Below are 26,569 nucleotides of genomic sequence, written 5' to 3'. Positions count from 1 at the left end.
AGACACTCATGAGGGCATCTGCCAGTCAGGCAACATCTCCCCCCTCAGCAGTGTGTCCCACCAGAGCAGGGACAGCCCATAGAGCTGGCTGGCATGTCCAGAGGGCACATATCTGCCTGGGTCAATGCCATGGGAGATCCTGTTTCATGGCAAAACAATTGCTCATAAAAATTCCATTTAAGTTACTATAATTTAACATTGTCCAAATGAAAACCCAGGGGCTACAGCTGAACCTTGGGTGACTCTATTGAGTTGAAGGGCATTTTTTGTATTTTTTTGTCTTGGCTCTTTTTTTTTTCTTAATATTCATTGATCTGAACAACCATAATAATCACCATCTGTTGTGAACACAGTTGGAATGAAAAAAAAACAACACAAAACCAAAAAAAAAAAGGAAGATCACATACAAGGCTGATGTAAACCAGCATAACTCCTCTGACCCCAACAGATCCATCAACACTCAGATAAAGTGTGTCATCCAATTTCTGTCTGAAATTACTCATAACATTAAAAATATACCTTTAGCCAGAGGGGGTTTGGTTTGGTTTCTTTTGTGGTGCAGGGCTGCTTTCTGTTTCCTATTGTTCTAGTGCTCTTGTACACTAAGTGGAAGAGGATCTCAGATCTTGACATCCCACTTCACCAGAGAGATGTCACAGGCAGCAACATCTGTGCCTCTGCCTGCGAGTCAGGCAGTCAAGCACCTCCTCAGCCCCTCCATTACTGGACTGAGACATTGAATAAATTCCCTCCTCTTCTACAGAGGGTAAAAACAACAGAACACAAGCAGGAATGTTTAATGACTCAGTGCCACAGAAAATAAATGGCTTAAAAACATAAGTGCTTTTCGGGAAAGCAAGCTTTCCACTGCTGGAGAGGAGCTGAAGCTGACTGGACCCTTAACCATTGCAGGTGCCCTCACCACCACGCATCCAGCACCTCCACCACGGAGCCCTGGAGGTATGACCCAGTGTTTGAGAGCCCAGTCCACTCCCCAGGCACCTGCTGGGGTCCTCTTTTGAGCCAGAGGGGCACAAGGGACCCTGCTCTGGGTTATCTTTGCAGATGCACGGGGTGCAGGCAGTTGGAGACAAGTGGACTCAGGGATGGTGAGCAGGACATACCATGCCCATGGTCACCCTCAGCATGGTAAAAGCAGCACCACTGAAGCCACAGGCTCACCCAAAATCCAAACAGTCCTGACTCATGGGTACAGTCCTACAGGAGACATGGACCAACTCCCACTCAGAGCACTCAAGGATAAATAAGGGAAACAGGCTCCAAAGAAAGAAGTCCTGTCCCCGTGTATTATGCATTCTCCAACTGCTCAGCATCTTGCAAAATGCTTAGAAAACTCCAGCCCCACTCAGGTCAGCAGTGAGGCTGGAGAGAGAGGACAGGCTGGGGGTGGGTGTCAGGATCAGCTTTAGCACCCCTGAACACAAGGTGAGAAGCTGTGGCAGCCCCACACCCATTTACATTGGGTGCAACACAGTGCAAAGCACCACAGCATCTCAACACAGCTGATTACAAACAGGAAAACAAGCAGCAAAAATACAGCTGAGATTTTCCAGCACACACATGTACTGGCAAAAGATTAAGCAGTCACCATTCACCAGTGACTAGTCACCAGCCTGTTTTAAAAACAACAACCCACAACACCTCTAGCCTCCCAAGTGCCACCTTACTCCCGTTCCCATTTCCATGTAACTTCTGCAGCCAGAATCCTAACGGCACCACAGAACAGCACAGACCACCTAGATCCAGGATGAGACTCTTCAAATGGTTAGAGGAATTGATTTTCAGCAATAGGGGGATTTTTGCTGGATTTGGAGCATTTTTATGGATTCTGGTGGAAGTTGGCACTGAAATGATGCTAGACTTGAAGCGGAATGGGATCTTTCATATCACTGGAACAGGAAACAAACCGTAGGAAAGCTCAGATGTGGTGTAGGATGAATAGCAATTGGTTTCTATCTCTGGTGAGTGGCGAATTTATTATTACACTCCTTCTAAAGCATATCACACTGATCTCAAACCTTCATGTTGTCACGAGTTTCCTGGACAAGCAGGATTATTTTGGTATTAATCCTTCGCTAGATTTAGCAGTGCCTCCGAAACAAACTCTGCATGAGAGCCAATCTCCCTGATTTCTCCACCTGACTTTTCTTGGCTCCTTCTATGAGTACTGGCAGGTATTTCTAAGCCCCTGGCATCATTCAGCCCAGGGCAATTAGCATTATTTTGTCAAAAAGGACTTTAAGTGCATGCAACCGTACGGCAACACGGTTCCCATTGCACTCGTCAGGAGAACAGACGGGGGTTACATTACCTACCACTTTATAATACACCTATTATACACATTTTTCCTGGATAACACTAAGCCTGAGCCTTTTGCAGTCCTCAGGGAGCCTTCTCACTGATGAGGTGGATCTGGCTTTAAAAGGCAGAGTGACCTAAAATCTGAGGCTTAAAGTGTTGCATAACCTTTGAAAGGAAAAGAAAAATAATTACAAATTAAATTTCCAAATAAACCAGAACCTCAAGAGAAGAGTCTCAGCTCAGTATTCAGAAGCCTTTAGCCACATGTTTCTAGCTAACATTTAATGTAGCTGGAAGGGTAAATCCCCCTCTCAAGGAAGAATATGGCCTTTAGGTTTCCCATCCCAAGGGATTAAGAATGGAGAAGTGGGTTATTTGCATTAACATTTGAAAAATGTGTATTGCCAGATACTGAAAGAAAAAAAAAAAAAATAGCAATGTCCTCCCACAATTGTACTCTGCAACATCCAGAGAGCGGACAAGCAAAACAGATATCAAGATAAATCACACAACACTTTAAAGAAAAAAACCCTAAATTTTCTTCCTTGATGTTTTCACACTGCATCAAGGATGTAACACTAGCTACAACAAGGCTTCCAGCAACCCAACAACATCAGCCATGGGCGTAAAGCCTCATTTTACATCAGGTGGGCCAGGTTAGTTCATGGCATCCACCATCAATGGCACAGCAAAGGTTTCCCCACCTGTCCAAAACCCAAAACATCGCCAGGTCAGGCGAGCACTGCAGCCTGGTTTGGGGTTGATTTGGGGCAGTGGAAGATTTTGCTTATTCACTCTTTGCCCTGCAAAGGAAGAGCAGAGGAATCCGCAGTGGTCTGTCATCTTAGTGCCCTATGAAAATTAAAATCCCCAGTGCATCTGAAACAAGAGTTTGCTTATGTCTCTGCATAGTAACAAAGTATGAATCTTATCCTGTACAAAAGATGATCACAAAGGCAAAATTCAGTTCAAGTTCTTTGTTTTCACAGGAATACTGAGAATAAAAGGTGCAAACAACCCAGAAAGAAATGGAGCTGACCTGTCCCTCGCTCTTCCTTCAAACACGAGCTTCATTCACAGCTCTCAGCACTACAGACCTTTATCAGAAGCAGGTTTGCCTTATCCAGGGCACCACCTAGATATTATGTCTAATTCCAGAAGCAGAGAAAATACAGGCTCTTGAAAACAATGTTCCACATCCACGGGCTGAGCCTGAGCCCTGGGGAGCCCCCGGCCGGTTTCCATCGGCTCAGGGCACACGGTGCAATCCCACAACAGCCAAAACCGAGACTGTATGTGCATGTACACACACCCACAGACACACAGGGAAAACTGCTATCAATTATGCTAGTTAATTATACATTATAATAGAATTAGAGTAAACCCTCCTCATTATGTGCTGGCCCAGCCCCTGCTCCACAGCCAGTTGACCACAGGCTGCACTCCTGCCAGCATTAACCTTTATCTGCACCTCGCAGCCCCGCCGCACACTCGCAGCATCGGGCTTGTTCCGACCTTGTTCCTGGCTGACCTTTCTCTGAAATCTAACATTTGTAGCAGTCCTGGAGACTGACTCATCCCCCACGGCCTTGCAACCACGATACATTTTTGTACAGGATCTAAAACACAGGACACCTTGTTTTTTGCCATGTTCCCAGATCCTTGCCTGCCATTGGAGGTCCTCTGCCCTTCACCTTTCTCAAAGGGGCTGTGACATTACCAAGACAGTTTACAACTGCTGCTGTATGTTCAGTTATTAAAAGGAAATCCTGAGGGATGTCTCATTATTACTGTTTTGCACAGAGGCTGTCAAAAAGGGATAATCACAGATGTGCCTGCGAGCAGAGCTCCGAGTGCCCCGGCTGTGCCTCTCACAGCTGCAGCAGCCCCAAACCAGGACACCGAGCCCCCCAGACCAGCCTGGAACCCCAAACTGTGACTGCAGCAGATTAAAGGGACCTTTCACTGCTGTGATTCACTGCTGGAGGAAGCAGTTTCCTGCTGGATTTTCAGAGTGATGGTGTTTAACGTAGGTGCCTGTGTGGGGTCGTCGGCTCCCACAAGCGACACATCCTTAAGCATCTCTGACTCCATAGACTTGCACTGCGGAGACAAAATCATCTTGATGCACAGGAGGAAGCTGTGACCTGCATAATATTTGCTCTGCGAAGTAAACCTTCTCTATTTTTATTTATTTTTAAAGAAAAGTAGACAAACAAACCCAGAATAAAGTTCTCCTTCGAAGGGTTACAGAAAAAGCTGTCAGGAGGAGGAAGAGTCCTTCCAAAAAGGGCAAAGTCCCAACTGCCACATAACTGACTGGACACAGCAGTGCAGTGAACACAGTAATTTAGACTCCCAGGAGCATGGAGAGTGTGGTTTAACGGAGTTTCCCCCTCTTCCCCTACAGGAATAACACAAAGCTGCAAACAGCCTCCTGGTTCCAGTCTCTGACCTTCCCCATTGACTTTCATGGGGGCTTAGGTGTCAGAGATGATAACTGAAAATCACATTTGCGAGGCAAGGTCCAGGTAGGATTACGTTAAGGGGGGGGGAAAGAAAAGAAGGGAAAAAATTATGAATAAAAAAAAAAAAAGATTGACTAAAAGTTTAGCTCAAAAATGGTTGAAGCTTCCAAATTGGCAAAGGGAGGTATTAAGTAAAAAAACAATAATTCCCTAAGAAAGTTCATAAAACCAATTAAATAACTCACAAATAAAAGGCACAGAAAAATTTGCCTCATGAGAACTTTCCCCATTGTACAAGTACAGTGTACATGAGATAAAACAAACGTGGCTGCTGAGAAGTGGCAATGGTAATAGGTGAGGGTGAGACACACCAAATGCTTCAGAAAGAGATGAATTTGTTATTGAGCAGATCTGGTGATGGTCACAGACATACCCCAGGCAGAGGTCACTGGTTGCTTCCCTGGTTTCACTCTGCCCACATCAGAGACACAAAACCCACTACTGACGGAGAAAGAGAATTTTTTCTCTTTACCCCCCCCGACCCTTACTCCTCCCAAGATACAGAGCTTAAACAACTCAACATTTAAGGATCATCAACAAAAGTCACAAATAGCTGTATTTTAAAAAATTGCTTTAACATTTTAAACCCTCAAATGTCATCTAAAATAACCGCATTCAGCTTGAAAAGATGGTATTTTTCACTTCGCAGATGTCCAGTGGAAGACCTGTGCAGGGTTTATGTCTTGCTTTCAAATGGCATCATTTCAACCTTGCAATGGAAACTCTTCTTTCTTCAGAGAGGGTCAGTGACTGGAGAGGAAGAGATACTGTGAGCCCATGGGAACTAAAGGCTATTCCCCTCCATCCTTAGGGAACTGGGGAGCCCCAGGAAGAGCCTCTGGGTGACGGGACGGACACAAAAGCCACCAACCACTTACAGTGGGAGCAGAAGGCAGGAACCCAGCCCCATGTTGAAGAGCAGTGAACCTGCTGGCCACGTCCCATGGAGCCTCTGCCCTGTTCCTGCTGCTGCACTGCCCTCCAGAACTGAGATAATCTGGCCTTTAAATAGGGTTCACAGCACCTGACCCCAAACCCGCAGAGCAAGGGAGGGCAGGGCGAGCAGGACAGGATGTCAGGTGTTGAGGTGAGGTGGTCTTTAATAACTCCTAGGTTTTGAAAAGGCTTTTCATGCATTAGATCCACCCTTTTTCTAATACTATCAGGAAAAAACTGCACTTATGAGGGAAAGGAGCATAAAAAAGGTAATAAACATTTAATGATCCAATAATTGGTTATATCGGAGTAATCACTGTTCAGTAATTAACTCCCATTCCTGCTTGCTCATTTGATATTTTCTGTACCCTTTGATAGGTTCCTGTGACTATCAGCATTCCTTAGAAACTCTTACACTGAAACCTTTTGATGAAGCTTGAAAGCAATGACACCATTAATCACCGCACATGTCCCAGTGGCTTTCAGACTGTCTGAGACGAGGCCTTTCCACCCTGAACATCCCTCCTCAGCCGCCTTTAGCACGGCCACTTGGCCCTAGGATTTGAGATTTTTCTCCCTTGCTTCTTCATGTTCCCGGAAAAATGAATAAGCTACACATTTTCTGTGCCAAAGGGTTAGTGGGGAAGCACACCAACATAAAATTACATCTTGAAAGATAACAAAAAAATAATCACATTGCAGTGTCACGGAAGAATACAGGGAACAGCTGGCATGTTGTTGCAATGTAAAACTAGAATTAAACTCAGGTTGGTGTCACTTCCAACTAACTGCCCATGGTAAGCAAGAGCAGAGACACTGGGCTTCTGCCACAGTTTTCCACAGCCAGTCCTTTCTTACCAACAGCCACACAAAGCAGTGGGAGAGCAGAGAGTGCTGGCACAGCTTCATTTCAACCATGGCAATCCCACCCCAGCTTAGGAAAGAGGGTGAGAGCTCTCCCTCAGAGAGAGCCCAGATGATCAGCTTTATCCAAACAGGTACTTCTCCAGCCCTGATCCTAAATCTAGCCAACTCTGGTATTTTAATACAAACTCACATAATGAAAGGAGGCTTCATTTATGGTCTTTAAACATTAAAAAATACATTGCACAATTTACTTCTCTGGAGTAACAGCTCTGTGATTTAACAGCTCTAAATATGTATAAGAAAAATGATGGTATAGAAATGCTGACTCCTGTTTTTTCCCAAGTAACAGATATCCTTGCCTGGGGAAAAAAAAAAACCACACACACACACAAAAAGCTAAATTTCAGTTACTCTCTTTGAGGTGGATTTTTATCTCTATCACATCAATGCAGAGCCAAAGTAAAGCCCTGGCATTTCCTTATACTCCACGTTTATTGTGCCAGACATTTGTTCAATCAAAATTCTTTCTCAAGACAAATATCTGCTGAGGTTTTTTTTCCTCCTGTGTGAATCCTTTACCCTATATTTATTTTCAGATGGCACCATCTTATACCAAATCAGATCTGCTGCTTGCAGTGGAGCTGCCTTTGGCTGCCACGATCTGAGTATGAGGTACTGTTCTTCCAGAACATACACGCACCTCCATCAGCACAGACCACAGAGCAGTAATGTCTGCCTCAAAGATTTTAAAAACCAGGGTCACAGAGGAACACGGAAAAAAAAGATGATCTTCAGAAGTCAAATATTCTGCCCCAATTGTCAATATTATGCAAGATGCTGGTATTGCAAAATTGTATTTTTAACTGCTGCTATGTAAGTTAATGGAAGTCAGTTAGTACAAGGAATACTGATACAGAACATGAAATACCAAGTTAAACAAAAGCACACACATGGAGCAGTCAATTCTGCCCTGCATGGGCCAGGGGGATTTCCTAAAGCACAGGGAGCTGGAGCTAAGGTGTTCCCAGAGCTGAACTGGAGGGAATGTGATCTGTTTGTATGTTACTCATGCACTTGAAGGCATTACTAGTGATAGGAAGGGAGGGTGACAGGGAAACAGATTGAAAGGGGCAGGAAAATTAGAGAGAGCTCCTTGCCATTAATGGAAAAATAACTGCAGAGTGTTGTAACAGATTCCTCCTCTTTTGTATGCATAGGAATATTTATTTAATCAATGTTCTGTAACAAAACAGGCCTCTGGTGAGCTATTGTGGAGAGCAAACTCCATTCAGGGAGTGGTGATTTGAATCCTGCCACCTGTTTAGCTGGTACTGGAGAAAGCAACAATATGTAGCTGGATGGGAAGGTGTGTGCCCCAGGGAGAGGAGGAAGCTCCCTCTCAGAAGCTTCCCAAAGTAATGCCACTTGCCAGGGAAATCTTGATGACTTGTCATTACCAGGACTTCCTGCAAGCAAAGCTGCAAAGCTCACCATTTCTCTTAGGCAGAGGTAAAATCCAGTCCCACTCAGCAGAGACTTCAGCTTGTCAGGATTTCCACTGACACTGTGTGTTACACCAGACCGGGACCTGTGCTCGAATCCAAACTCACCCAACATCCTCCCTGCAGACACAGACCAGGCAGGGCACAGCAAACATCAAACATGAAAGCTTTCAACAAACCCAGGCTCCTGCCAGTTAGTTATTTCAGTCCCACTGTTACTGGTGGTCCTCCAGCCAAGCTGCCTGCTGGGGCTTTTCCAGCATGGCCAGGGATGCTCTGGCACGTGGCCATGTCCTGCATCCCTCGGGATGATGCTGAGCTGAACCAGGAGGCAGAGTTTGGAAGGCTCCTTGGCCCTGCAGCTCCAGGAGCTGTCTCACCACCAGGCTTGACCTCCTGAAGGCCCCAAACCAAACTAACCCCAAGCCACTCTACTGAGCTTCCCTTCAAAATAAACTATTGTTTAAAAACAAGTCACTGTTAGGAAGCTTCACATTAAAGATATTTTCTGTATATACCTTATAACATCCCACCCCTGACTGCACTTCAGCAGATTTTAAGAGCCCTGTGCTACTGCTTTTAACAACATAGTCAAGCACTTTCTTTAAGAGGGACTGATTTAAACATCTGCATAAATGAGGCCTCAAATAAAGGCCTGACAAGGGCCCACTGAAAAACCTGGGAATATCAGTGGGAGCTTCTCACTGGACTTCGTTTATTTCTCATTTCTGCACTGTTTGCTGCAAACACACACCATATACATGAATTTGGTGTTCACCTTACACAAACCTTATCATAAAGCAGCTTTGCTCTTAAATTTCTTAAATGAGGATTAAAAATCCCCAGTATTTATTTATTTTTATAGGCCAGCTAGCACCAGAGATATACCAGTTTTATGACATATTACACCTGCAGACCCTGGCATTAATGACAGACCTAATTTGTTTATCACAGTCACAGCTGCCAGAGTTAGTAATACATCCTTTAACATTTCTTGTAGGCAGAATGAGAGTTTCTTCCCTTTTCTGCAATGGATTTAAGGAAAGATATTACCATAAATAGCCTTGACAACCACCACAGCTGGGACAGATAATGTTGCAAGTGACTTAAAACTGAAGCAAGCCATAACTAAGCAACACCAATTTTTACACAGTTAAAAATCCTAACAGAATAAAGAAAGATAATGCATTTATCAGAATTTCACTGTGCTACCCTTCACATCAGATTTCCTTAACAAAGTTGACTGTTGTCAACAATTTTAAGGCTTTATATAAAATATAAATAAAATTATAGCTTTGTTTTAAAAAGTGGTTGAAAATAACAAAAGTGCTTTCAGTTATTTAAATAAGTGTTCTAGCCAGGTCCCTGCTGCACACGTATAGGCATTGGTCCTTTGCAGTCCTACAGGAAAATTATGTCGATATTTTATGTTAACCACTTACTGTTGGAGCATCCTGCAGATGCTAATTAAGTAGCCAGGCAGTCTCTGAAGAGGGACAGTATTAATAAACCCATTTTGTGGACAGCTACAGCAAAACTAACACTCCAGCTCAAGGTGATCCTTAAGCACATATTTTGGCTTCACACTAAATACTACCTCACACATCACCATGGTCCCCATACACACGCTCTTCTCAGTCAAGAGACCCAAACCTACACGCCTGGATGCAGCACCTCCCCTGAGCACACACATGAATCCAACTCCCAATCCATCCCCACTCAGCACAATCCCAAAGCAGGTGCTCACACGGCCGTGCTGAACTGGGAAGGGAGTGACTGTTTCAAGGTTATGGAAGATGACTGTGCTTACACAGAAACCAGCCCATGTCTCCCAAGGACCAGCTCAGCATCTTAATTAAAAGAGTGTGTTTGAAGGTCAAGAGATATCAGGAGTTGTTTTGGAAGGGACCTGAACAAACCCAAACGCAACGGCAAGTGCCCGTGATGAGGGTGAAGGTGGCCATGGGCCAAGCCCCAATGGCCTCGATGTCCCAGCTGGGCAGAGCAGAAAAAGTAAGACAAAAACAATAACAAAACTACAGAAGAAGGGTCCTAATGTGTATTATCCCTCCCACTCTCTAGTTTTACCCTTTGAATGGTGTAAAGAACATGAGCATCACTGCAGGTTGGAGAGAAGCTGTGTGCCACATCTATGCCGTGTGCATCCCACTATGATAACTGCAGACTCCCAATCCACCCCAGAAAATCCACACCTGAAACTGTGAGGGCAGAAAAAAAGGTAAAAGCTGAACAGATTGCCCTATACTCTGAAATGTGTGGAGCTGGGCAGCTCCTTTGTATGTGAACACAAAACAAGTACCCAAAATGTTCAGAGTAGAGCCCAGCATGGAGGACTTAAAAAAAACCCTTAAAGATTCAAAGCCATTTTTGTGGGGTTTACATTCTGCATATTTTTCCATGTTGTAACTGGCACTTCCCACTGAGATTTCTTAGAAGTCTTGTCAGTGTGGATGGTGAGCCCTGACCAAGCCCTGCAGGCCATGCAGGGTGAGGTGGGACCACGGCCCTGGGACTGAGGTGCAGCTTCTTACCATGTATGGCAGCACAAGAGATACCTCCTTCCCCGTGTATTGGAAGGGATATTATGTCAGATACCTTCAATAAACAAACAAACCCTTCCCTAACCTCTAACATAAACGGACACAGTCAAGTGCAGCCTACCCACACGAAAACGTGGTGACCCACACTCTAACACTGTAATCTAATCCCTGAACTAAAGACAGTTTAATGCCTTTACAAATCCATATGTTTTCTAATACCACCATTGCTGTCAGCAGACTACAGGAGTGCCTCTTTGAAGATGGAAGGAAAATGACAAAGCACATCATTGTGAAGGCAATTATATGCTGCAGTAACCATTTTACAATGGCCCATATGGGCTGTATTTCAACAACGCAATTTCCAAATCTGCCTTAGCAAACATATATCTCCATCCCAATCCCAGGTAGATTTTGCAAAACAAAATAAGACTGCAGCCAGAACAAATCCAAAATATGGATAACAGATGTAAAAATATACCAACAAGGATACCAGAGCAATTTTTTTGTCAGAGTACCAAACAAAGGGAGCAGCCACAGCAGACCTCACGAGGCCATTCACAGCAAAGCTGCCCATTCAAGGGACTTAGAGACCTGGGTTTATCAGAAATCTGATTATACACTCGCGTGCTCTCCTATGCAGCTGCCCAATTCACTGCTGCAGTTGCTGGCCCATCCACCTCCCCGGGGACCACAGGGCAGGGGAACTGCAATCCTAATTTAGAAGGGATTGCAGTTAAAATCAGATATGAACCAAGGCTGTGCAGGCTTACTCCAAATCCTCTCTGATGTCCAAGACCAGGGCCTAAATGAAGGAAACTAAAAAAAAAAAAAAAACTAAACCAAAAAAACAAAACCAAAAACTCACGTTCTTACACTTCTGAGAGCTGCAGTTTTTCAGATGCCTGCTCTGTGTACCTCGCTGTGGTAGCTGGGGCCATGCCACACCCAGCAGCCCAGTCCCCTGGGAGGCACAGAGCAGTGAAACTGCCGCTCCAGCCCAAAATCTTTCCCTCCTGTCGAGGGAGAAAAAGGAGCCAGGGCTGCGGAACACCCTTCACGTGGCAAAATTATGCAAAAGCTGTACTCTAGCAAAAAGTGGGTTTACTTGTGCTGCTTTTCAGTAATCCCCTGCAGTGGTCCATTGCTTCTGGGGGCTCTGGGATGGATCCCTGTTCTGCGATATCTCTGTGCCAGTGGCACAGTTTTCTAGGGGCTCTGGGGTAAGCCACAGAGGAAAAACAACAGACAGGAGGTGCTCAGAACCCTGAAGGGCTGCACCCTGGACCTACAGGTGGGATCCAGGCTGCAGGACAGCTGTTAGACAGATCTACACACATTAGTACCAGAAATAAAGACAGCAACAGACATGAACGTCTTTCTCCCAGAAGTGACATAGTAATAAAAAATGCCTTAAGCTGCCTGTAACAAAGAGAGAAATGGTAAAGGTGAAAATTTACAAGTTCATTGCCAATTCATTAACAACAAACCAGCTGCATCGTATATCTTACATTTCAGTGCCAAGGGCAGCAAGTAGAGGATATCCTGCCAGTCACACATGCACAGCACAGAGCAAAAAACACCAGCAACAGGGAAACCTGGAACTGGGTATTCAGTAGCATGATCCAGTTCTTATCATTGTCAGCTCCTCAAAATGATCCTGTGAAGCTGAGCAAAAGCATTTCAAAAACTTTAATCCATGTAAAATATTACTTCCTGGACCCGGAAATTCAATCCCCAGCAATGAAAACAAAAGCACACTCATAAATGCACCTTTCAACTCGGCCACTATAGCCATATTTAGGCTCATGTTCTCTCAAAAAAAAATCCTTTACTCATTAATATAGAGTAAACTTGAAATGATTGCTGTAATTGTAGTTAAAAAATTAATCATGTTTTGAGATAAATGCAGATAAAAGCATGTTTTACTAATTATCTTTTGAAGCTTCCGCTCATGAAAGATTAAAGGTGGAAGAAAAGTTGTTGAAATATTGAAGACAAAAATCCTACCATTTGAAATCACTTTGAAGCCACGTACCTCATATGATTGATCCTTAATGTCCAGATGTACTAAAAAAGGAGTCTCTTTAATTTAGAAAACGTCTAACACAACATGCCTGTTGGAGCTTTTAGGCAGTCAGCTCTCTGCAAATCGGTGTGTTGAGCAGCCCCCGCTCTGCAGAACTCCAGCCCACAGCTGGATTTTCTTCTGGTTCATCCCCAACTGGGGCAAAGAACTTCAAGCCTGAATTGAAAACTGAGTTCAAGAACTTTGGGCTTCACTGAGCTCTCCAGACCTGCTGCAGTATCAACGTGCTTATAACTAGTTTTACTAACCCGAGCAACCATCTGAGGAAATGCCACCAAATCCACAAAAGGTGGGACTTTTCACACGCGGGGGGAGGAGCTGGAGGTACCAACTTCAGGGTTTTACCAGAAAACCCCCATCACCTGCCATGGGGTTATTCACAAGCCACATTAACACCTGTTTCCATCCCCAGGGCATTTAAGGGAATGCAGGTTATCTGAGGTGCAAGTTACCCAAAAACAAGGCTGATACTTTGATTCACAGCCCTGGCAATAACAAGGTAAATAATTGCCTTCCTGCTCCGTTCCACCAGTCTATTTTACACCAGCACTTTGCAGACTGAGCATTAATTTCGAGAGCAAATCTACTGACCCCAGGCTGAAGTGGATGTCCACAACTGCACTGGAAACATTTTAGGCTTCTGCAAATTCAAATAAGTTGAAAAATACTGTTACAGAAAACTGCTAAGATACATTGTAGCCATTTAACAGACCTAGTAACAATTTACACCAAATTGGTGCAACTGTATAAATTTCAGAAGTTTCCTTAGTGGCCACCCCACTCACCTGCAGCACCACAGAACCAAACCCAAGTGTTACAGGGCAGTTTTCAAAAGCATTTATAAACTGCACTCCAATGCTACAGAGACCAATGTCAAGGACTCTTTAGTCCTCTGGAGTTTCAAGAGTTGGGGCAGATCTGAAATGGTGCAGCTGACACCCCTTTCCCAAGGGAAGGGTCCCACTGTAAAGAACAGCAGCCCCTGTTCTGGATTTCCCCTTCTCCTTCCCCCTCACCCCGTATCCTTTAGCCCCTCTTCCCATCACGAAGCAGAGGTGACACCAAGCCATTAAATCCTACCCTTGTTACAAACCTGAGCAGGGCTAAGTAAACGATTAAAAAGTTGGATTTTTCATAACCACATATCCAAGGAAATTTGCCAATGTCCTTTTATTTGCATATCTGGCAGACTGCCCCAGACAACTAATACATAAGTGACAGCGTACAGGTGTATTAGTTTAGAGTTTGCCTTTAATCTAGAGGTGTCAATTTGCTTCTGTTTTAATTACATCCATCTTGATATGTTATTACAACCTCATGAAACTTCTTCATTATGTGAATGGCTATAAATACATACACATGACAAACAGTTGTTATAAATTTTCTGGTTCAGCAGTGGAGGCACAATATCTTAGCCCACACATCATGTACATTTAAAATTGCAGTGCTCCCTCTCCTCTCTACCCACTCCCATTTCCCTTCCTCCTCTTCTCTTTCATCCAATACCAAAATACTTTTCCCCCTATACTTAATGAATCCTCTAAAATTCCTTCACTAGTAGCAGCACCCCAATACAAATACTATCAGCTTACAGAGACATTTCAGCCCATGTGTCCTTCTGGGCTGTGCCTCTGTAAGAATGTCTGTTTGTCATTAGGCAAATATAAGAAGATTGCACTGAGGTCTTATAAACATGCAAAGATCCACTTTTGTAGCTACATAATTCACTGAGTTTTTCAATACACATTCTGAGGTTGAAAACTTGGCAAATCCATCCACCAGATGTATCTTTCTGATCCTAGAACTCATTAAAAATGACTTTTTTTCCCTTTTTTTTAAAGTCCAGCAGACTCAGCTGTTGAGCCACATTAATTGCATTTTTATTATTTTTTCCGTAGAGTCACTGCCTACAAGCACAATAGATAGACAGTAAAAATTACTAGAAGTTTTAATCATTCAGTAATATCCAAATCCCATAAAATAAAGAGAGGCATTTTGGTCCCCTCAAAACAGACGGTTTTGATTTTCAGTATTTATTTTGAATTTTCTTTAAAGGAGGAAGAGAGAGGAGAAAAGACACAAATTCACACCAAAAGATTCCACTCAAAGGTCAAAGTGCCCTTGACATGCATTAAAACCCACAATACTAACAGAGTTACAGCATAAATCGTCTCCAACAGCAGCACTTCTTCCCTTGCCTTCTTCTTGGAGGTCAAAACCACTTTCACTGCCTCAGCCCTCCATCAGTGCCCGCTCTGATGGGTGTCACACCATGCCCAGCCACTGGACACATCTGGCCAGCTCTAGAGCAAGCTGCAGAGCAGCTCTTGCAACAGCAGCAGCTCTCAGCTCCTTGCCCTGGGTATTCTGGAAGCTGGGCACCAGATGCCAGTTTCTGAAGGACCCTTGAAAGACATCCATGGTACCCTCTGAAGACATACAGCTCTAAGCACCTGGATTTGCAGAGGCCAAGATGAAGGTGACAGAAGTTGTCAGGAGCCAGGTGAAGAACAGAGCTTGCAGCCCCTCAGTTGGACAACCCCATTTAGGGCAACAAGTCAGGTCCTTTGGCCACCTCTCTACTATTCCCACTGTCCATGTAAGCAACGAGCCAGGTCCTTTGGCCACCTCTCCTCCATTCCCACCACTCACGTAAGCAGATGTCTCAACCAAAAAAAAATTAGGCAGATCCTCTGAGTGAAAGGTCTCAGGCCACTTAGGACTTCCAGAGTGAAAATAAATAAAAATCAATGCCTTGAGTAATCATCACCATGTTTGTAGCTCATCTAAGTCTCAGCAGTAGCAGGTGGTGTGCAAACAACAAAACATGGGCTGTCAAAACTTGCCAAGAGGGAGAAGTTACACCACATGTGTTTGATACCCAGGGCCACCCCTCTCCCACACCCAAGAGCCACCCAGGTGTGGTCCAGGAGAATCTGGTGGCAAGAATTTCTGTCTTATTGGTTCCACTTCACAGGCAAAGAGATCAAAATGCCTTTACTACACCACGAGGGTGAGTTGGGAGCAGGTATAGGACAATCCAGAGCAACCTGCAGGAGGGTCCCCAAGGATAGGTCACCAGGGACACAGTAACCCCTACCTGCATGTAGGGAAAAAGGTGATAGTGGCTCTGGATTTCGCCGACAGGTAAGGGGGTATCTGCACCAGGCACTGTCACTGTTACACGCTCTCCTCTAAAACACTGTTCCTCTCACAGTCAGCCTATGACAGGGAAAGGCTTCTCACAAACTTTCATGAGTTTGGTCTGGATCTGACTGCTATTTATTTCACAGGAGAATAAAATATGCTTTAAAGTCTGATACAACTGTTAGAACTACTCCACAACACACAAGTACCTCTTCAGATGGTTTCACTCAAATGATGCTCAACACAGGGCTTGTCTCAAAGGCTGAAGATGTTTGCTTCTTTTCATGAGCTCATCCAACAAAGGACAAGCCTACGTTTGTGTGTGTACGGGGAGGATGGGTTGACAGTGGTTTTATTCCCAAACCATTAAGTCCCATTTGCTACCAAATAAAAGCACAAAAAGAGCCAATTCATAAGAGCACTGATTCTAGAGGAGAAGCAACTTCTACTTTAGGAAGCTGGCAAACACATGTAAGACAGATGAAAGGGTGACCATTTCTGGAGAGAAAAGAACTGAACTCCTGCGTGGCTGTGGAATAACTATTCCTATCTGGTGTTGGGATATTAATCATATCAGTGGTCTGTGCATCAGCCAGCATAACACAATTGAAAGTTCAGACAGCCAGGAACTTGGGAACACCAGATATCAGCACAGTCTGCATACCTCTCATGTCTTTGTGTCAGGAGATTTTAAAATCAGCAGGACCAAGATGCACACCAAATAAACCCACATGGAGCACGTGTCATGCAACACCATCAAATTAAACCTCGAGGCAAAACCTCACAAGCAGAAAAGGATGTGCAGGGTCAAGGGACAACCTGCTTCTTTTGGTGACTTTTTCTACCATTCCTACACAGAGGATGACAAAACCAAAACTCCATCCTATAGTATTTACCAGACTAAAGGTTTACCCTTTTGGTTAAAACCTTCTCTCTCCACCACACGAGTGTGTGAACTTCAGCAGCAGTGTTGCCAAGACACAAGGAGAAAAATCTCAAGACATTAAGGTAACACACTATTTAAAGCCAAATAGCACAGCAGAGCTGAGCTGAGGATCTGACAAATCGCCACTGCCTATTCTGCTGTTGCAGCAAAACAAATCCCTACCTGCATTAGGCATTTCTCATTACTTACAAAGTGGATTTTCATATCCATTTTATAACAAAGGAGTTTAGAGGACTAGGATGTTCTGAAGTGGTCTTCACCATGGCTTGGCATTGAGTCAAAATGACAACTGACTACACAAAAAACACACACAGCTTGTAATTTGTGGCACATATCGAGACAAACCCCAATGAGAACACCAAATCATAAGGACAATGTACAAGAACACAGAAAAACTTGGAAGCAATTTTCCCTCACTGAACCAAGGCAACACTGCAGTTCAAGTGAAGGAAAACTGAGAGTTAAACATTTCCACATTTCAGCCCGCAACTTCCTAACTCCATTACCTTCTTAATAATTGCATTTGAGACTTCACTAAACTTGAGCTTGGGCTATTTTTAAAACCTATCTGACTCAACTTATTGTTGCTCAGAACAAAGATTAAACTTCTAATTTAGGTGTAGATAATTACAAGGCTGCAGGGCAGACCTCTGGTTTAATGTGGTAGGGTCTTCCATTCAAGATGATAGAAACAGTCTTCAAAAACAAAAATGAAAAAAATAGTAGCAGGGACAGAGGAAAGACGAGATCATCCTCACTGAGTGAAGAATCCTTCTGCTTCCTCCCACCTGAAGTTACCAGGATTAATGACTTCTTAAGCAGGGACAGATTTGGTTGAGTGTTCCCCCTCGGTACTGACAGCGGGGTTCTCACCAAGGAGCATGGATCACAGCAATGGATCTCTCCTCAAACTTCCACCTTTGGTAACAACGTTCCCCTCTAGTTCTCAGTGTTCCCATCCAGTCCCTGCTATTTCTCTATTGATCTCAGTGTTGTAACTCGATCTTTCAATTACTCAGACTCTTGATGTCTGACGACTTTTTTTTTTTGCCTTTCCCTAATGATCATTTTCCTTCCAAGTTCCTGATCCTTTACCCTTATTTTATAAATCATAGAGTCATATAATTGTTTAGGTTGGAAAAGACCTCTAAGATGAGGGAGTCCAACCGTTAACTCAGCACTGCCAAGGCCACCATTAGCTGTGTCCCCAAGTGCCACATCTTTTCAATCCCTCCAGGGGTGGGGACTCCACCACTGCCCTGGACTTCACACTCCCTCATCCCAGCAGAGGCCCCAGATATTTAATGAGAAAGGGCTTACTTGCTCCCCCAAATAGGAGGAAAAAGAGATGCCAAGGGGGATGATGGATAAGAGTGTATTCTGTCCTGTTGATATGCAGTGTATTTCTCATTAATGTTAATCTTAAAGAGCAGGGCCAGTGGAGACTAATTGAATCACATTTATCTTGGCCTTATAGTTTAAACTCTTCCTTCTCCAACTCAAGGCCATTGAGCCTCCTACTACCCCCTATGGGAATGGCAAAAATCCTCACCTTCACTACATGGTTACCTTCAGGGGCTTAAAAGAATATTTAATGCAACAATCACAGCCCTCGGTCATTATCTGCACAAAGAGACAACTTCAGCTCTCCAACAGCTACTGAAGTCAACGGGAGTTAGGTGTGCTTTGCCTCCCAGAAAGGTACCAGGCTTTTAAAAGTAATTTTAAAGTATTTTTGAAGTATTCAGATGCCCAAATGATAGCAACATAGGTTTCAAACATCACCAGAGAGGTACCCTTTGTGGAACATGCATCCTGCTTTTTTCAGTCCCACTTTTAGTTTGAGTTGCTGCTTTTTCAGGTCTGGTCACCGAGGGTTTTCGTCAAGAGATTCAGTTGCTCTGTCAAGGTTATCTCGAAATTTGATCTCAAGTCAATTCACTGTTTCCTTAAAATACAGAGTGGAAATAATAAATGCACCGCTTCATATGATATCCCAGTGTCACACAAAGCCTAATGCCTCTCCCCATCCCCAGATATCTTCATTTAGTTACTCCCTTCTTTTCTCTGCTGGTCTAAATCTGCAGACTTGCACCTGCAAACAGAGACTGGGACAAACACTTAAGCACCTAAGCAGTTAATAAACACAAGAAGGGCCGCCAAGATTTGCTGACAGCACTAAACAAACACCTCATGTTATGATGCTGCTGTGGTAAGTCTTGAAGATCAAATTCCTTTTGAAATATGAAGGGATAGAGACAAGGCAGAACAAACTTGCTTGAATTTCAAAGAATTTAAGTAAACAGGCTAATCAGGCCAGCAAGACGACTGGTGAGAAGAGACTGATTTAGGGAGGAAAACCACACAGCAAGATAGCCATTCTGGTGTCCAGCTCAAAGCCTCTGCTGTCACTAAGCCAAGCTATTTCTATTTTCAGTGGGCCGTGCCTAGAGATGAGTATCACACACAGCTATTAAAGCAAATTCCTGCATTCAGATGCGCTCTCCGAGCCACACTGTCAGTGCACGCAGACACACAACTGACACCACAGTATCTTCAGACCTGCCTGCTACTTCCACATTTTGTTTGTGTAGCAGTAGTGTCTCTATTTTAAAGCCCAGATCAGCTGTTAAGCTTTACTCCATCTAGTCTCATCCTCTGTCCAACGTGTAAAACTGCCGTAGCCAACATCTGCCTAAATCACACAAACGCAGTGGAACAATTGCTTAAAAATTATTTACACTAGGTGGATGGAATCATCTGAAACAGAATTTAAAGCTCATTAAACAGCTCCTTGACAAATATTTGTCAGCATTTCTCATTTGTAATTAATTATATTGGGCTTTACCTGATGATAATTCAGCATGGTCTCAAAACAGACAAATGCCTGTGTGCTGAACAGAAATCAGCTCAGCAAATGCACAGTGAGAAATTGTGACAGTTTTATGAAACAAGAATTCCCATTTAAATGCAAGTCCCCCTGCTTCCTACCCCACTTCTATCTGTGCTTTATAAATATCTGTGTCCCATTTCAGGCTTGTCAGATGAACTGCCTGATTTGAAGCTAAACAAACATCCGCAGAAAAAAACTCATTACCTTACTCAGTGTTCAGAAAACCTGAAACCAACTGCTTACTCCATAGGGATGGTCAGAGCTGACTCAGGAAACATAAAGTACTTCCCAGGCTTTAAGCTATCTTAACATTCAGGTCAGATTTCCCTTCTCATCACAGTAAACCATCTTCACCATGGCACGTCAACAGCCACATCACGTCAGCCTCCTGCCCGGAGTCCTACGCACCAGGGGGTAGGAGGGAGACAAACATCTCAGAGAAATCTCACCTCACCACAGAGCTCTGCAGAAACCTCCTTGCCAGCACTGCCAGAGCACATCACAGAGAAAGTCACTCCAATGGATTGATTTATCACATTCTGAGAAATGACCTTTCCCTGTCAAACTGGTGTCTAAAATGCCCACCTGGGTTTGGAGAACCTCACGCTATTATTGTTGGTAACAAACACACCAGCAGTGCAGCACAGGCTACTCCAAGCCTGGCAAAGCAGTCACCTTGATAAGCCACCAGTCACACTAACACATGGACAGAGCATCTGTGCCTTCCTCCCTTCACAGCCTGGGAGACTTGGGGAGGTCAGTAACTGCTCTGGAGTAAACCACAGAGCTTGCTGCTGTTAGTCCCAGAAGGCCACTCATGGGAGAATCTGGTGAAGCATTTCAAATTGCAGGACCACATCTCAGCTGCTTACCTACAGATTTAGGGCTGCTTTCTGAAGGTCAAGGCTTCAAAATGCTCCCCCGTGTAGGGGCCAGGCCCACATTGCACACAGCTACATAGAAGTCTTGCAAGGTCAGGTAAGGATCACTCTGGCCACATCTGCAAGGACACTGGAATGGCTCAACTGTCACTCCAAGAAAAAAAAAAATCCACAATGAGACACCGCTGTCTTCATTTAACTCCCTCTTCCCCTGCATTCCCCACACAAACATTAGAGACACCAAGGTATGGGGTACCATAAACAGAGACAGACGACTATAAGCAATGGCCTCTGTTTCCACAGCACTTTACACTTGAGAAGCATGAGAAGGCTACTGACACCTGGACATAAAAGCAGTTCCCAGAGTGGGAGCTGGTTAAAGTTTTGCTTCAAGGGATGGGAACTTTTATCAACACAACCATAACAGACTGAATGACTCCTCCTGAGGCTACAGCAGCCATGGGATGTGTGCTCTTGTGCAGCACCCGTGTCCCCTTGCCATCTATGAGCTTCACACAACCCGGTATTTTACACAGGCTGAGCTTTTTCAGTCACCCCAACAAAAAGCATTTCGTAGAGGACAGGTGAAGCTGTATGGAAGTTCTTGCTCCTGTTTGCAACTTGATACAGCATGCATAAAAAGATCCTGGAGTGACACCTCACACTCAGCCAACTCACACCCCTACAAGTGCCCTCAGAAGCAGAAACTCAGCCCTGTCCCTCCACAGTGGCTGTTCCCTCCTGCATGAGCCACCACCTACCTCTGTCCCCTCTTCCGAGCCATGGGTTTAGATCTTTCAGTGGTGAAGGCGTTCTGCACTTTCCTTCTCACAGTTCTTCACATCAAGCAGACAAAACACTGTCTCTGCACACTTTCAGTTGTGCTAAGCCTAAGAAAAGGCTGAAGCTCAAGCACAAAGCCTGGGCTGGGACAGTCTTGCTAACATGCACAACTTGGTACAAGTGTCTTCTGGAACCTGAGGAAAGTCTCCACATCCTCACACGAGCTGGGGGTAGACCCAGAGCATGAAATGTACAAATATCAGGACAACTCTTCACAGCACCCAAGGCTTCTTGTCTCAACTCAAGCACATTAACACCTAAACATCTCACCAAGGCTGAGATATCTCACTCCACCAGCCACTCACAAACTCCTCGCAAACACAAGAATCACAAAAAAAACTTGAGGCTGCTACACGCAATGCACACAGTAATTCCTGCCACACTGGGCTTGTGCCTTAGACACCTTCATCTCCCTCTGATCCTCAGAAACAAGTTTCTCAACATACATATGGAGCTGCAGGAAAAAGCACCTAACAACAATTTTGTGACATTATTTCTCAACACAGCATGAAATCGTTAGGTCAAAATGTGCCACCTATCACATGAACATTAAAAGTATGTCAAGTCTCAGTGTGCAAGCTATTGTTTTATCTGAATGTGATATTAGCTGACAGAACTGGGTAATGTTTCTGCACTCCTTCTTAGTGATATAAGATTACGAGAGGATGCAAGTAGTAGCCATTCTTGGCTTAGCAAAGAGAGGAGAGTGCAGCAATTATTTTCAAGTGGAAAATAAACAAATAAGAAGTGAAACAGAATAAAGACATTCTCTGAAATACCCTACCAAGTTCTGACCATAAAACTCCCTCTTCATTTCCCCTCCAAAAAGGACTACAGCCAAAATCTCGAGTCCATATTTCCATAAAACCCTTAATGACATGAACTGGGGCTTTGTTTGAGGAAGAATGGAATTTTGTCCGAAACAGAAGCATACAAAACGCACTCTTGCCAACAAACATGTATTCACACTTTTCATCTGTCTAGTTTGAGCAGGACACTTGTGGATGGGCTCACCAGGTGAGAAATGGTGGATAAATTGAGTCTGGACATTACCTCAGCATTTGCTCGTTATTACTTACACCAGTCTAACACCAACCATGTGGAGGTTTGTTGGAGTGAACAAATCCTCCCTTCAATTACACCACAGCCTCTGTCAGAAGCTGTAGTCTGGATGGACACAGGTGTAACCAAAGACAAAATGAGGCTACAAAAAAACCCCCAAAAAACCAACAAACCAAAAACAAGCACAAAAAAAAAAAAAAAAAAAAAAAAAAGAAAAAAGAAAAGAAAAAATACTAACCTGAAAATGCCACTAAGTATTCCTGGCTAAATATTTAAACAGCTTAAGAGCTACACAGATTTTTTTTTTGTTAAACAATCAGCTTCACCTCCACATTTATTTTGACAGTTCGTCATCGTTCCAGTTGTGATTCCAGTGCAACATAAACCCAAATAAATCCGCTTTTCGCCACAGCAAACTTCTCCGGATCAGAAGTTATAAACAACAAAGCCCTTCCAACACACGGGGTGGAGGTTCCCCTCGCACGGCAGCATCACCAGCACGGCCCCGGCCGGGCTGACAGCGGTCCCACGGTCGCGAGTGGGTGGGCAGAGGGGACACGGCGAGCCGGGCCCGAGCCGGGTGGGGGGAGGAGAAGCCCCACGGGCGACGCTTCCCTCGGCCCGGCCCGGCCTGGGCTCCTCCACCATCTGGGGGGGTGACTCGAGCCGCCCACCGCGGGGCCCACTCGTGACATGCCAGCAGGGAGCGCGACAGGACGGGCGCCCCCGACTCCGCACCACGAGCGAGAGAGGAAACGCGCACACACACAGACACACAGACACACACAGACAGTCCGACCCCCCCGCCGCCCCGCGGACACGAGTGGGCGGCCCCGCCGGGCCACGGCGGCGCGAGAAAAGTTTGATCCGTGGGAGGAGAGGGAAGGGAAGCGCCGCCGTGGGACCCGCGCACAAAGTCCCCTCTCCCAGCGCGGGGGGATGCGGGGCAGGGGCGGGGGCACGGCCCCGGTCCCGCCGCTGCCCGCCGGGAGCGGCGCGCCGGGCTGCAGGTGTCGGCGGCGGGAGGGCGGCGGGAGGGGAGCGGGGCACCCCCGGGGCACGGGGAGGGGGCGGCGGGACCGCCCCGCGGGCACCCCCGGCGGCACGGCGGGATCGGAGGGGTGCCCGGGTGGGCGCCGCGCGGGCTCCCCCGGCGCTGCCCCCCGCACACACAATGAGGCGCACACACAAAGCAGAGCCGCCGCTCCCTTACCTCCAGCGCCTCGAAAGTGACGAAGCTGGACATCGCGAAACCGTCGATAATGTCCTCTTCGGCCGAGGAGGACTCCCGCCGCTTCCTCCGGGGGGGCCGCGGCCGGGACGGCGGCGGGGGCCCATTGTCTTCCTTCTCGGAGCCCGAGGAGGAGAGCGCGGCGGCCCCGGGGGCCCCGCCGGCGGCCCCGCCGCGCCGCCCGCCCTGGGCTCGCCGCTCCCGGTCGCGCTGGGACCGCGATCGCCGCTTCTTCCGAAGCCCGTTGCATCGCGCCGGGCCATCCATGTCTCTCGCCGGCTCTCCCTCTCGCTCTCGTTCCCCCCCCGCCCCACCGCAGCCACAAATCCGGCTCCCCCGGCGGAATAACGGGGGAGGGAGGGAGGGGAGAGAGGGAAGGAGAAAAGGGAGGGGAGGAGAGGACAGCAAGGGGGTGGGGGGGGATGAAAGAATCCGAGTGCGGTTCCACCACCACCAGCAGCAAGCACCAAATGTAAGAGATTCCTATAAGCGAGCCAAGGAAAGTAATGGCTGATCTCAGGTCGCCTTTGTAAAAAAAAAAAAAAAAAAAAAAAAAAAGAAAGAAAAAAAAAAGCCTCACCAAGCAGGCAATAAATCAGAATAGCGGAATGCTTTGATCAAGGGGCTGGGAGGCCGAGGATCTTCGAAAGAGAGGAAAAAAGGCAGAAAAGAAGGGGGGAAAAATAAAGAAAGGAGCCCCGCTGGAAGGAGGGAGCTGAGAGTATTTCCTTGCACAAAATTTATTTTCTTTCTTCCTTTCCTCCCCAACTAAAAGAAGTTCCATGGGGGGGGAAATATATATGTAGATGTACGGAACTCCTTCTGTCTGCGTGTGTGTGTGTGCAGGGAAGGGTGCAGCCTTCCCCTCCCCACCAACACGCACTCCTCTCCCCCTCCTCCTTTATCTCCCTGGATCAAACACAATAATAATAATAACGATGCATCCAGATGCAATTTTCTCAGGCACCGACCAAGGATGGACTCGGGAGTGGAAATCGGATCCCAGCCCGGCCCCTCCAAAAACAAAACCAAACAATAAAAAGAAGGAAAAAAAAAAAGAAAAAAAAAAAAAAAAGAGGAAAAAGGGGAGAAAAAAAAGAGCCCCAAAACACGCCCACCCACCCCAGCTATTAATACGGATCAATCATGGCAAATTCATCGGATTAATTGTGGCGAGGAAGGAGCGGGGGGCTTGTGGGGGTGTGCTGGTGGTGGCGACAATAGATCCGAGCGGGGAGGAGGCGGCGGCCCCCTCCCCAAAAGCGGCGGCGGCACCAACAACAAACGCTGACGCCGAGCCGTGCGGCGGCTCGGGGGCCGGTCGGGGGCCGGTCGGTGCCGGTGTCGGCGGTGCCGGTGGTGCCGGTCCGGGGGTCCCGCCGAGCCCCGCGCGGGGCGGTCGCGGTGTCGCCCCCAGCGGCCACGCGCGCGCGCGCCCCCGCGCAGGTCACGTGACCGGCGCCGCCGCCCCGCCCGCTTCGCTCCCGCCGCGCGAAATAAGTCGCGGGCATGCGCGGGGGGCCTGCGCCGTGCGGGCGGCGGCACGCGCTGACCCCCCTCCCCCTCACGGACACCCCTCACCCGCCGGCCCCGCCCGCGGGGGGCCCGGACCCCGAGTGCCCCCAGTGCCCCGGCACCGCTCCGGGCCCCGCCTGTCGGCCAGGCATGTCCCCAGTGGAACGGGCTGCCCTGGGATGCCCCCAATGGAACAGGCTGCCCTGGGTGGTTGTGGAGTCCAAACCCACCAGAACGTGTCCCCATGTCACCTCCTCTGGGAGACCCTGCCTTGGCAGGGGTGTCGGACTGGAGGATCTCCAGAGGTCCCTTCCAACCCCTAACCACTCTGTGATTCCATGACTCTGTGTCCAGCCCTTCGCCTCCTGCCCTGTCTCCTTCCCCCACAGCCCGGGTCCCTCACGGCCTCAGCTGCTGCACCTGCCCCTGCCCAGCCGGAGGGTGAAGCTGTTCAGTCCGGCTGTGGGGAGAAAGCATTAGGAGCAGAGACCCGGGGGAATAGGGAGATTTGTTCAGAAAGGAGAAGGATAGAGGAGGACCAAGGAACAAGATGGGGAAAAAGAGCCAAACCTGTGGAGTTTCTGCTCAGAACAGGGAAGAGGGGCTCTGGAAGCACAGCACTGGTTTTCCTCCACGTAGCAGATGATCAGGCTATTGTGTAGTTTGAAATATATCGGGAGAGGTTGGAAGAGCAGGAAGAGAAAGTGAAATAATTTAATACTCCATCTCTACAAGAACTAAATCTGCCTCCTGTAGCTGCTAATCATTCCTCCTTTGAGATACCCAGAAGGGCTGCAGCAAGGGGAACACACACAGGCTGTATTTTTCCAATAGTCTCCCTCTGGGCTACTCTGACTCTTAGGGGATGAGGTTCTGCTTGACTGTGTAATATGTTGTGTACTCTGTACCTTAACTTAGGCCACCAATCAAGTAGTATTTTTAATATATTTTCTATGGGTATTAAGTGATTATGAGAAATACTGGAAATCAGATACACCTCTCTTTCTGGAAGGCAAGTGACACCTTTGCCACCTCTCTCTCCACACCACATCTCCTGGATGGCATGCAGTGACTTTTAAGCTGGTGTGAAGCAGAAGAGGAGGAAGCACAAAGCTGTCGGTAACCTGATAGTGTGAGAGCGTGTACCTTACAGAAGGCCATGCTGCTTATTGCACAGGCACATGGCTAGTTTTTAAACATTCTCAAATATCGAGCTAGAGAACATCACCTCCTAGATCTGACCTTAGAT

At 46.4% G+C, this 26,569-nt stretch overlaps 1 protein-coding gene across 7 annotated transcripts in view; it reads right to left on the bottom strand.

Moving 5' to 3' along the window:
• The window catches only part of AUTS2 (activator of transcription and developmental regulator AUTS2), a 1,122,443-nt gene extending 1,098,154 nt beyond the window's left edge, over positions 1 to 24,289 (bottom strand). For 5 of the 7 annotated variants that reach the window (XM_064677607.1, XM_064677606.1, XM_064677609.1 and 2 more), the window contains exon 1: positions 23,788 to 24,289. In XM_064677607.1, the coding sequence (XP_064533677.1) occupies positions 23,788 to 24,072 (285 nt within the window). In that variant the 5' untranslated portion in view covers positions 24,073 to 24,289. The remainder of the gene's footprint in view (positions 1 to 23,787) is intronic. The other 2 variants (XM_064677608.1, XM_064677616.1) reach the window with 1 other exon arrangement.
• Positions 24,290 to 26,569: the final 2,280 nt, after the last annotated feature.

This window comes from Pseudopipra pipra, chromosome 21, assembly GCF_036250125.1.
Source record: "Pseudopipra pipra isolate bDixPip1 chromosome 21, bDixPip1.hap1, whole genome shotgun sequence".
NCBI classification, from domain to species: domain Eukaryota; kingdom Metazoa; phylum Chordata; class Aves; order Passeriformes; family Pipridae; genus Pseudopipra; species Pseudopipra pipra.
Note: the sequence above shows the minus strand (reverse complement) of the source record. Positions and strands in the feature narration are given on the sequence as shown.